At 33.4% G+C, this 13,965-nt stretch overlaps 1 protein-coding gene across 1 annotated transcript in view; it reads right to left on the minus strand.

Moving 5' to 3' along the window:
• Nucleotides 1–2,185: 2,185 nt before the first annotated feature.
• Nucleotides 2,186–13,965, minus strand: part of ARL5A (ARF like GTPase 5A) — a 29,544-nt gene continuing 17,764 nt past the window's right edge. The window contains exons 5-6 of the mRNA XM_025932480.2: nt 11,535–11,686; nt 2,186–8,604 (exon numbers count right to left, since the gene is read on the minus strand). Coding sequence (XP_025788265.1) covers nt 8,556–8,604; nt 11,535–11,686 — 201 coding nt within the window. The 3' untranslated portion in view covers nt 2,186–8,555. The remainder of the gene's footprint in view (nt 8,605–11,534; nt 11,687–13,965) is intronic.

The following is a 13,965-nucleotide window of genomic DNA, read 5'->3' on the forward strand; positions in this document are numbered from 1 at the left end:
TTATGCATGTTACACATATATGTATGTTACCTATATATACATACATACATACATATGGTTGTATGTATGTATGTATACGTTGGGGAAGACAATTGGGAAATATGTCATGTCTTTTAAAAGTCCATACACTTTGACACAGACACTTGACTTGTAGACTAAATGAAAACTAAATTCAAGTATTAATTGCAGTATTGTTTTTAATGGTGAGAAATAAGTAACAAGTTAATGTACATCAACAGAAGACTGGTTAAATAAATTGGGACGACCCAAACAGCAAATACATCATTAAAATAATTTTTTATATGTGAAAAATGTCTATAGTATATTGTGGAAAAATTACAGGGCATTTTAGAATTCTATGTTCAACACACACACTCAAATATATACATGTCCATCCCAAAGTGTTGACACTGATTTTCTTAGAATGGTGGGACAATGGATGATTTTAATGTTCTTTTTGCTTATTATATCTCTTTCCTGGTTTTCTTATGTGAATTTTTTATATTAATAAACATGTTTATATGCTATAAAGATAATTATAAAAATTAAAGGGGCAAACTGGGAAGTCTGCAAAAATAATGATTAAAGGATTCGACTGATTTATAAGAAAAACACTAAGATTCTAATAATGAAAAGAGTGAAAGAATAAGACACTGAAATACACAGAAAAATAGTATCAATAAATAATTAAGTTCAAAATAAGACAACACGCTTATCCTTTTATTTAAGTGGAAAGGGTTTTTAAAAACCCACAATATTAATTAAATATGAATAGACACTCTGAAATCCCATATCATTTAATCCGAGTAGTTGCACTTCTGAAATTCTAGCCAAAAGAATATTGCTAACTACAAAAAAAATACTCCTAACTATGAACCAAGCTTTCAGTAGAATATGTCCATCACAATGTTCCTTGTACAAGAAAATAATGAAAATACAGCAGAATGTTATTTGGGAATCCTAAACCTAGAAGCATCCAAACATTGGAACTGTTTCAAAAAGATTTCATCCATGTTGATACAGAATGATTTGCTAAAATGTAAGGCATGTAGTGATGTGAATAACTGGTCATTTAAGCAAGTCAAAGTCCCAGAATCACAAAACGTTGCTACCAGTCATAAGAAACCAGTTCACAGGAATGTCAGAGGCTATTTTATGTTGTGAAAGTTTCATTCTTTCATGGGACAAAGGTTATTTAGTAGCAAAAGGGGGATACTCCAGATGTAAAAACGAAAAAAAAAGGGCATAAAGATCAGGAAGATGATAGAGATTTTTTTCCAAAAGAGCTATTGCACCATTTACCATTTCAATGTCTGCAGATGCTTACGATAAACTCTGGTATATTCCTGACATGCCTAGCTGTCAATCCATACACGTTTCAAATAAATAAAATTTGTATATACTTATTACACTGCATGTTTTTAGGAACATCATTTTTAAGGAAATAAATCTGATTTCTATCACAAGAGCTAATGAGAAAAACATACAGTCACTTTCAATCCCATCTGAAATAAGGCGGAATTAAATAAGAACTAAGAATTAAATCAAGCAGTATGTTATAATTACATAGGTAAGAAAAACCTATCTATGGAGGGAAAACCCACAAAAATATTAATAGTTCACTCATTAATTCGTCAACATATATAAATCAAACACTTCTTACATGCTCAGCACTGTGCTCAGTTCGGAGAGATACCAACTGGTAAACATAAAGACTCATAGTCACTGGCTGTCCTGGAGCTTACACTCCAGTGGAGGGAGACACACAATTTTCAAATAAGCATATGCATGGGAGTAACTCCTCACCCCCAACTTCTTTTCTTCATTTTTCTTGTTTACTATCAGACATTCTCATGAATGTTCACTTTAATGATACTCATTTTAAATGACCGGACTTTTCTCATATTTTAAGACAAATTAATCACATAAACTGGTCGCTATTTACCTGATTCATGGCCAATTCAAATATCCAGATGAAAAAGATAGAAAGCTCTGTATTTATTATCTTAGTTCCATAAGTCCCTAGAGAAGATTAGGACAATCTTTTCATCATTTGCATAATGCAGCTATCATGTCTTTTCAATTGCATTGGCAGATCCCAGCCCTGGCCAGTACGTAAAGCTATCATCACTAAATCTAAACATATTCAGAGAATAAGTCAGAATAAAAACACTGACAACACAGATGTGTGAATAATAATTATAATTAACCCCTTCTAAAAGAAAAGGTATATGTAATAGTACATAATAGAGTAACAATTTAACCCATCTTTTTTTTTTTTTTTCCTTTTTACTCAAAGCATAAAGCAGAGGCAACACTTCATCCCAGGTTAACATGCAACTTAAAAAAAAAGTTAATATACATATTAAACATGGAAATTCACAAGTAAAACCTTATTTGTCATTTCCCCCCAAACATACCTTAACACGATTCCTTTATTTCTTAATAAACAAGGCCCTACCACTGGTCACCTGACCAATGCCTTACATTTCTGGAGCTTGACAGTTTAGTGAGTTATGGACATAAGAACACTGTTGTAAGTATACTGAAGTAACACATCTGCGAAGCAGCTGATCAGACTGATTTACCAATCGAGGGGTCTCTACTCCAATCTGCCACTCCCTCCCAACCTCTGCAAAAACATAAATATCCTCCAGCCACCATGAAGTTTTCTTGTCAAGAAGGCCCTGAATCATGATTTCCCTAGTTTTCTAACACACATCAGCAGTGATGAACTACAAAGCACCCACATGCTCAAAGATCCTTACTTTTTGGAATATTCCTTGAGTGCAAAATTTTCTTAGGATTCAGAGAAATGCAAGTTCAAGAAAAGATAAAGAGATAAGACAGATTTTTTTGCCTCTTCATGCATGCAAAGCTTGAGTTAAAACCTTTTATCATATTAGAAATTCCAATACAACAAACCTAAAAACTTTCAAAAGGTTTCCTAATTTCTTTGTTGTATTAAATGTGGCTTCAAGTATGTCAATAAACACAGAGCTCAATTTGGGAGGGGTAGATAGACTACTTACAACATATCTTCATCTAGGCTTCTCTAGGAAAATACAATAAACAAAGAAGACTATCTATAAGAAATGTGTCATCTTTAAAATCAATACTGTTAGTAAAATGTATTTTAAGCACCAATTAAAATTAGTATATGTTTTTCTCATCTCTAGCAACCAAAACAGCCCTTCTTAGATGTAATTATAGCTTCCTCCTCAATGTGTTACCTTGAACATTAACCCAGAAAATATCTTTAAAAGTGCTCTGCAGGTATTACCTCCTCTCAAAAAACCACAGAGGGACAATATAAGAAAAGTCTACTCCAATCTAAATGGCTAGTTTAAGCAAAAATAATTAGAGGAATTCTGTGTATCACCAATGTAAGAAGTTTTGGAGAAGAGAGTGGTATACAATTATTTAAAGTCATGTACACATTTCACTTTTCCATGCAAGATGACTTAAAATATAAACACAATGTGGTTGTAAATCACGGAAAATACTGTCAAGTCTCTGCCCCCAGAATTTACAGTCCCACTCTACGGTCAAAAAAAAAAAAAAAAAGAAAGGAAGGAAAGGAGAGAGAAAGGGAGGGAAAGGAGGGAGGTAGGAAGGAAATATGAAAACATAATAGTCTATCAAATATTTTAGTTTGTAAGTAGAATCTAAACAAAGAGGAAGGATCTGTCTTGAGCAACAAAATGGATCAAGATCTAAATGATAAAATCAAAATTACTAACCACTAAGTATGAGGAGAATTAAGAGGATACTCTTATACAAGCAATAAACTTTTACTCAGGTTTTAAAATACACAATACAATCTTCTGTGTGAAAACTATTTAAAAAAAAAAAAAAAGAAACAGTTCAGTTTTCTAGCCTCTGCAGTACCTAAAAGGCAATGGCGTGTTTTTATTAGGAATGAGAAAAAATGGTTTTGCTCATGTTTCCAAAACTATGGTTTGTTACCTAGTTTTTTGTTTTGTTTTTTTTCCCCTCAAATAAAGCACAAATTGTGACTTAGAAATCCTCAGGGCTGTGCCATCAGTACTCCAAACATGTAATACCATAGAAAACACATATAATTTATTAGACGGACTTAAAAACCCACACAAATCAATTTTAGGCACTTCTTGGGTACAGACTATGGGCATCTTCTTTCAAAAAACAGGATATCTAATAGGCAAGACCATAAACTTTAATTTTTAGAACAATACAACAACAATTAGACAATTGATTTAAAAAACTGCATAAGCAACCCAACTGTATCCTGTTATAATTTCTTCACAATTCCACACACCATTTTAGGATTTAATAGAAACAGCCATTTTTTAGCATCGAAAGTTTTAAAACTCTCCTTCCTTTACTTCACCGATACGGTCTTAAAACTCATATATTCTTTGAGGAAGCATGATATACAAGTTCTACTTTTATATAGGTAGAACTTTAAATTAGTATTTTCTATACTGTGTCTATATCTATACAGAATCAACATATTATGGTTGATGATTTTGATGTCTTCTAAAGTCCATTTCAACAGGTTTATTTTGTAAAGATAGGCTTCTCATTACTAATTCTTTTAGACATCTAATGTTTATCTGTGTTCTTTAAGTAAACATGAGGAAAAAAACAGAATGTGAGCTATGGTTTTAAGGATATCTTCAGGGTAAATACTGCATATACATATGGTTTGGCATCTTTTTCTAACTCAAACAGTTTTATGGGTATCCTCCAAAATGTAATCGATTTTTGGTAATGGGAAGACAACATGCACATAATGTAATCCCTTCCATGCGTAACTAGCAGCTTAAGGAGCTGGCAAAGTCTAGGTAGTTCTGTTATCTTTCTGAATCTGCTTTTCAGCATATGAAGCTAAAATTAAGAAACATTAAAATGTTAAATACAGTATGAAGGATTTTACTACTGGCTTTTATTTGCTGTATACACAGCACGCCAATCTTCTGATATACCCCACAACCCTGACAATACACTCTTAATGAGCAAAGTACAAATCAACACATAAACCCAGTAGTGGGGACACAGCCAAGAACTAGAGAACCTACTTAGAAACTGGTAGTTTAGGGAACAATGGCTGTAAGGCAAAGTTTAGAATACCTCCAAGACTGAGTAACATACCTTCACTGATTGTGAATGAAGATACAGGAGAGCAAGGGATGGCTGAGCTATGAGAAAGCTGATCCTGAAGCAGGAAGTTTTAGAGTACATTTGGACATCTGGGAGGGGTTACTAAGTCATGCAAATAAACCTTGCCTCTACCCAGCCTTGAAAGAGGGACTGATGCCAAGATACAACTGGGCAATTGAGAGAAGATGACCCCAAAGTCCACAGGATAATCTGGGATGTGCTGCTATCCTCTATATACAAAGTAGAACACATTGCAGATATATTCCCAAAAATGCCTGCAGAGAAAACTAGAAAGCTGTCTATAGGTTTTCTATTTACATTAATATAAACAGATTTTGAGGTTGTCTGTACTGTATGTGGTTGCTGTAGTCACAGCAAGAAATGTAAAGTGCCTATGAGAGAGGACAATAAAATCCCATTTCCAGGCATCTTAATTCTATACACTCAGACAATAAAGAAAAGAACATCTCAGGGACTTCCTGCCTTTCCTCAAGCTCCCTGTATTTTCTGTTAACTACCTACTAGGCACTTCGTAAAGGCCAGAAACAACACTCTTCCATCTCATGCCACACTTCTAAAATCACTTTAACTATCTGCATTAAAAATGCCAGCCAGCAGTGCTAAAGCACTTTATTCTTAAGGCAAAATGTCATATTCCATACCCACTTCCCCCTGTCCCCCAAACCACCTGCCTTCACTATATTCTTTGCTCATCATGAGAGCCAAAGAAGTTAGAAAGAACTGAAAATTTTCAAACGAGACTCCTCAATATAATGTGTAAGATATACTTTATAAATGCTACTATCACAAAATTAAACACATTTAAATGCTTATAGCATATGGTTACTTTTATCAAGATATCAAGAATAACAGTATGACTTTCAAAATTAATATCAAACACGGGATATTTAATCCAGCCACATGTACAGGGGTATGAGGCTTTGTTCTTTTCAGAGGTAAGCACAATGACTCTAAATAAGATGATTGTTTACCCCCAAAAGTAGCATATTAAAAACCAAAAGCATTGCCTTTCACTTAATTCTACTTAAACTACATATAAATTGCCAATATAACTATTCATAAGGCTCATCATCATATTTGGAAAGAATACTGTTGAAATTATCTTGATGTATATTTATACATGAATTAAAATTTTTTCCTCATTGTAATTTTGGTTTTATGTACAAGCATACAGGTACAACCTTATTTCTAATGCTTGGCCTAGAAGGGTAGAATGTCACAAAAAATCATGTTTCATAAATGTGGTATAAGACTTCATGCATTCCCATGATGCCATGTCAATAACCTACTACACTAAACCAACTGTAACAATGCAGTGCATGCTTTAAACATCCAATTAAGAATAAATTTTAGCCAACAGTTTGTCGACAAGGGAATGTGCTGGTATACTGCTGAATTCACATGGCAGTAACCCACAAGACTAAACCATGAAAATTCAAATTAAAAGATAAAAAGGGTAAAAGATGTACATTTGCTGGACTACTTTACAGAATATTTATCTCAGATGAAAATGCAACATCTGCAAAATGGACTTGGGTTTTTAAGGGAGTTTTTAATATAAAACAAGTGATTCCTAATAGTGATTTGAAAAGTATGAGAACATATGAACAAATCAAGCTTAGTAATTTAGAATTTACTTTTGTAAAAGCAAGTTGACAAGTATTAAAATGTTATACTTGCATTATGAACATTATAATATAAATATAAAACACAAAACATCCACTGTTAAACACTGATCTCCCATGCCTGACTTGGATTTAGCTACTGAGTATATTATATTTTACAGAAAGAAACTTTCAAAGTTTTGTCAATGCTTGTAGTATATACTATTACTCCTCATCAAAATCTGCGTGAAATCCAAAAGGCTCATATTAAAGGTAGTTACTTTTCTTCTTGAATATTCTAAAACATGCCACTTTGGATCAGCCTTCAGATTTTCAGGGCATGAAACATATACAAAGAGAGTACCCAAAAATATGTGTGAACACATTTAGGATAAGTCTGTTTACAATTACAATAAAAATACCTTCAACCTTCATATCTTTCCATTTTCAGTGAAAAACAAAATACCCTAACCAAACATAAGATATTTGGGGCCAAGTTACTTCTTTGTAAAAATAATTTATCATGTGTTGATCGACTTTTTAAACCAAACTCTTAAAAGCATTAAAAAAATTGTGTTTTACAGCTGTCGATGCATTCACGTTGGTTAGTAAGAAGTGAAAAAGAAAAAAGTGTAGAAACAAAAAAATCTCAAACTATCCCAACTCCAGAAATAAGAAATTTTCAAATTAAGAAATAACCTTTGTTGCTTAGAAAATAAGTACTTTTCATCTCAAACTCACTCTAAATGCTTGTATAATTCAATACCTAAGAAGACTCTAGGTAAATTATTTTGTAATATTTATAGGATGATACTTCTCTGGGTAGGCATATTTTACACAATAGCTTCCAATTAATGCGGGAAAAAAAATCACTTGATAATTTTAATAATTAATGATTGATTAATGGATTAACATTTTTCTCAGTAATTCAGATGGCATAGATCCAACAAAGGGAACAAGGATTGCTCAATGTGAAATTCTGTCCATTCGTAACACTAAGCCAAAAATTTGCAGATACTCCACTCAGATTACATGTTTTCATGTATGTAATTTGAACAAAAAAATAGGTACAAAATGTCGAGCTTTCTCCTTTTCTTTCTTTTTCGTTCGTTCTTTCTTTTTTTTTCAGAGCAGTTCAATGATTTTGGGGGTTGGTTAGTACAATACAGAGAACACAGGGGAAAGCACAAAATGGCACTTAACACCACTGCCAGTACTCATCTCATTACAGTTATAACTAAGGATAATATTACCTTTTGTGTTATTTGCTTTTCTTCAGAACATATATCAAAGCCATAAACTTGAACTTGAGGTATATATACAATAGATACACAACCTTATGCAAAATACTTTTCATAAGTAACCTTACATTTTAAAATATTGGAAACTGAATATCTGTGCTGATTTGTATTCTGACTTAATGGAACAAGAAGAGAACAACATTCAACTAGGGAGGCCTATACTGACAATAAAGCTCTTAAAGTTAGAAATGTCTCCTTCTCCCTTTGTACTTACCACAGGCTACACAATGTCCTGAGAGGATTCATTATGAGAAAAATGGCAATCACAGCTTTAAAGACCTTGCTTTGGAAGGGACTAATGAGAAAGCAGATTGGAAAATGAGACTTCATCTTTGTTCTCAAATAAGTGGTCTTAATTATTCTTCTTATAGAAAAAGTTTAAATCAGTTTATTATAAATATATCTAAACCATTAATTTTTGCAGCTTTCAGATAAAGTCCAGCACTTCGTTTATACAAAGTCTATGAGAAGAGGTCAGTAGAGATCATCTAATCTTAAGTCGTGACATCATCCATTCAAGTCCTTGGCATAATCTATAAAGAATATAAAAATCACTTGATTAAATTCAACTAAAAAACTATGAACAACAAACTAAAAGAAGATACCATTTTTCATTTACCTAAACAACAATGATTAAAAAAATCATTAATACCCAATGTTGGTGTTACTGTGGTGAAGCCATACTCTCATACACACATCCATGCTTTTTTTGGTTCTTTTTTGTCTCTAGTGCCTAGGACACTGTCTGACACATAAAAGGAGCTGAGTAATTATACAATGAATATCCACAGAAAATAATTTAGCAATGTGTATCAGAAATATTTAAAATATCAATACTCTACCTTTTTTCTACTTCTAGAAATATATTCTAAAAAAGCCATCAGACACAAGGACAGGTTGATGTATAAGACTGTTCAAAGCATTTTTAATGGGTAAAGGTAAAATTTAACTACTTAGAAATAGAGAAAATTAAATTATAGAACATTCATATGATAAAATATTAAAAACTTCCTTTCGAAGACTATATTACAGTATGATAAAATGCTCACGATATAAATGAGGTAAAAGTGGCAGGATACTAAACTAAATATGTAGCTAAGCTGCTAAAACAAAGTATATTTGTAATATGTATATTACATCTGTATATTTAAAAAATTTGAAGGAAATAAAGTTTCTCATCACTAATACTAGTTACTATTGAATAAGGTGTAATTGAACGCAATACAAAATACAGAAAGAAATGTTCACTATGATAAAACAAACTAAATGTTTACCAAGAGTAAAATTATATTATAACAAGAAGAAAGACTGTTAAAGACTGTTATATAATTATCTATGAGGAAGTTTGATAGGTATGAGAAACCATGCTACCGCACTTAATTGAAAAACACCACAACCCAGATTTTTTGTGGAAGTATGAATCTAATATTATAAAAGAAGAAAAAAAAAGAAGAAATCAAAATGAGGTTAAAAAAAATGGTTATTTCGGTGTTGGCCCATACTTTCCCTCCTGTTACCAGATTCCTTACTTTTAAACTACTAACAGGAAATGGTACAAAAAATAAGCAAACAGATTAACTCCAAACTGTTAAATGAACAGAAGTTACCTAATAGCAAACTAGAAACCATGCTAAGCATTTAATATCCATTATCTTAATCTTTACAATGTTGAGACCAGAACCCTTCCCATACTACAAGAGGGAATCCAGGCTTAAAAGATGCTAGCAAATGGTAGAGGTGGGGGTCAAAATGCCAACCAATACTAAAACCAAGAATTTAGATCAAGGTGGCTAGACTGCAGAAGGGAAACATTTTCACCCAAACCAAACATTTCCACTTGATAACTAGTGCAAAGGGAAGCCCCCATAAACCCAAAAATTGAAAAGATAAACGATCATTCATTGATTTCCTCTTTTAAGAATGAAATTGCCAGGGTTCATATCCATCCTAACTAATGATGTATTTTCCACACAATTACTCAAAGTATGTAAGTCAATCATCTACCAATTCTAGATGATCTTCTTTGCTGTCAAATTTATTAAAATCAGTGCTTTTGCTTAAAGACCTTTGGTAGACAAAGACAATGTATAAAGATATATCTATAACTATAAATGTATCTTAACATGTATTAAATTATTTGACAAAGAAATATGCAATGGATAAGGTATTTTTTTTTTTTACCTAAATGAGGATGTGGACAATTGGTATTATTTGTGACTTTTTAAAATGCACATATTTGCTTTCTTAAGGTTCTAATTATGCTCTATCAAATGTCTGTCATCAGGTAATACTGCCTTCTAGTTCACTAAGATTCAGCTTCAGCTCCATTTAATTCGTTTTTTCTCTGCTTTTAAATACATACATGAGGGATTCTAAATAGAGGTCTTAAATTTGGGGTTGAGGTTCTTCTGATGTTAGGTTAAGAGCAGAAGCTTGAGGCAGACACAGATGAGTTAGCTGAAGTGAGAAATTCTCTTCCTCACAAGACCAGGGTAAAGGGTGAACCAATATAACGGATTACTGAAGCTATCTTATCTCTGCCCCGAGCTTCTGCCCTTTCCAAGTACCTGAAGAACCTCAACTTCAAATGTAAGACCTCTAATTAGAATCTTCATCTCCAATTTATTTTTCACTGCTTTTAAATATATACAGATCCACCATATTTTGGAAAAACTACACCAAAAATCTTAATTTGCTCATCTTTCTAGCTCTGTATCCTATTTCTAACCTCCTTTATTCCATCTCTCCTAATAGCATTCTCTCCATCCTCCTGATCCTTGACCTTACATTTGACAATGCTGACAACCACATCTTTCTTGAAATCCTTTCAGGTCTGGGCATTAGACTAGGGCAAAATTCTACTGTAGGCACCTACCTTTCCTTCCCAAACCAGGAACCTTCATGCCACACTCTCTCCAATTCTAACTTTTTTTTTTTTTTTTTTAAGTGCAGCGACCTCCTCTTGACAAAATGAGTGGCAAAATGGTAGCAAAATGAGTACTCCCAAATTAGTCTTACATTTGAACCCTTTTCTAGTTCAGCTTCTTTATGGATAAAATGCAAACTAAAGACACTTGGTCCACCAGATTGTTACGAGGAATAAATGATACACCTGATACATGATACACCCTATGAAAAGCACTGGAGACACAGACTTGCTACAGTGTTAAATCCCACCATCAGTGCACAGTTTCCTGACTTGTCCAGCTCTCCTTCACACTTCCATTTCCCTGAACCCCTACAGCAACTCTATCATCTACACGTTCACATGGATTTGTTCAGTATGTTCATATGTATTACGTGTATGTTACAGGTTTTATTTATAGAACCAAGGTAAAACTCTAATTATAGATACAGATTATCCCTTACGTTGTTTTATACATGGTAGCCTTAAATATTTATTGACTTTAAGAAAAAATACATGTTTGTAAACTAAATACATGTTTTCTAAAAGACCTCTTACCCCTCGCCAGTAAGAGCACAGCATGCTTGGATATGCCACTGGTGATCTTTAATAGAAGTTAATTTCAAAAACTGGGAGATTTCTGCTACAGTCATGCATTCTTTAACATCTTGTTTATTAGCAAAAATCAGCAATCCAGCTTTTCTTAGGTCCTATAAAAGCAAATAAAACTGTAAAAGGGCCAGTGCATTTTTATTCACAGATTTTCCAACTTAAACAAATACTTTTGACAATCTTTTAACCTAGAATTCGACTACCTGACATAAAAGCATCTCACGGCTCTGATGCTGATAGATGGCAAACTTAAAACTAAGCACATTTTAAATAAACACATCTGTATTTGTATGGATTTACGTATTTCTTCTAGCCCTAAATTACATTTTTTATGGTCCCAACTGCTATATTTACCAATAGTCATGACTTCAAATACATATTTACCCCTTCCCCTAATCCAAAACTAGGTTTCCATGGCCAAGAGCTACTCTTTAGCCTGGCACTCCAGAACTTTTCAAAATTTTACCCCTATCTATTCTTTAGGTACCCATACCTAAAGCTAGTACCTTCTAGGTGCCTAGGAAACACACCATGTATGCCTTAGGGCCTTAGAGCTTAATTCTCAGTTGAGAATTGCTATCCTAAACCAATCCTATTTTTCTGAGACCTAGCTCCTTTTTGTCCATGTAGATTCCTTAGATTTGAACATTCAATACGGCCATTTTGGACTGGCATTAAACTTATCAAATTTCCCAATTAGACAGTAAGTTCTACCACTTCTATGTTCTGCCTCTGAAGCAAATTCTTTAATCTTACTGAATTTGTTCTTCATAACATTTATTGAGTATCTAATCTGAGCAAGACACCCATTATGTTAACCATTTTCCAAATAAAATCTCTTTTAATACTCACAGGATTCCTGCAAGGTAGGCCTTACTATTCCCATTTATAGATAAGGAAACTAAAACTCAGCAGTAAGTAACTCATACAAGGTTATACAGCTACTCAATGACAGAACCAGGTTTGAGCTGAGATCTTCCCACTATACCTGTTGCACCTCATCTATAAAATTCTGAGACTATCACCTACCTCCTGCGGATATAGTTTGAATGAATGAACTACTACGTGAAAAACACTCAGTTCAGTACCTGGCTTCAGGTAACAGTTCAGTAAATGTTAGTTCGCTTACTGTCCTGAAAACATGGATCACCTTTATCTTTGTGCATACCCCAAACTGACTGGTCTAATGTTTTATTCACAAAGCAGGCCAATGGTTAGTCATCGCCTTTTGCTCTATCCTACCCTCTCCTCTCCCATTTTTAAAGACGGAAACTTCTTTGATAATCTGCTGAAAGTCATGGACCTTTTCCTCATAAAAATGTATATATGTATATACGCAAAAAAAAGTTTATATGTAATTTTAGGGTGTTAATAGATACTCTAAAGTCCATTCATGGATCCTGGATTAAGAACCCATGATAGATGCACTCATATATATGTGTGTGTATAGATACACGCGCGTGCGCGTGCGCGCACGCACACACATATGGAGAGATACTGAGAAAACTAAGGTTTTGGTGCTGTGCTTGCAAGTTTTCTCAACTGTGCAGAATGACATCTTTATAGGATATTTTTATTTCAATCGTGTGTATCTGTGTCTGAAATAAGAAAGTCTTTAGTAGATACAAATTGACATTGCTCCACATTATTTTACTCTTATGAGAACATAGTTTCAACAATTTATACGATTTTATTTCTGATGTGAATAAAAAATATAAATAGCAAAATTTCTTATTTGTTAAAAGGAGTCATGCAAAATGTTTTATACAACAATCATGACAGACTTTTAGCTACAGCGCCCTCTCCAGGATGGCAGCTATGCTACCATGGTTAATGACAGTTACCTGAAAAACAGGGTCAGAAAAGGATACTCTAGAATGTTAAGTTTTAAGATTTTATGTTCAATTTATTTCACCTATGTTCAGTTCACCTGTCTTATAAACAAGGCAAAAAGTTGAAGGGATGGGCTATAACCAGGATATCTATTATATTCATTATCAAGGATCAAGTACTTTTTCTCCTACCCTAAACGGAAAATAGCATACTTATCAATAGTTGATATGTGGCTGGATCACTGAGTAGATGGACTTTCCATGGAATGTAATCCCTATCTTCCTATCTCCCAGGTTTCAATACCTCTTACTAGTATATGCTGAAATCTTATATAGGTCAGGACTGCTAATGCTGGCATGTTTAAAGAGCACATTTCTGACATTAGAAATACCTCGCACAAGTTGAAACACAGTTTATGCTATTTTATTTGTATATAATCTTTTTTTTTTTTTTAATTTTTTTTTTTTCAACGTTTATTTATTTTTGGGACAGAGAGAGACAGAGCATGAACAGGGGAGGGGCAGAGAGAGAGGAAGACACAGAA

The sequence above is a fragment of the Puma concolor genome, chromosome C1 (assembly GCF_028749965.1).
Source record: "Puma concolor isolate L17-30 chromosome C1, mPumCon1.1.hap2, whole genome shotgun sequence".
NCBI classification, from domain to species: Eukaryota; Metazoa; Chordata; class Mammalia; order Carnivora; family Felidae; genus Puma; species Puma concolor.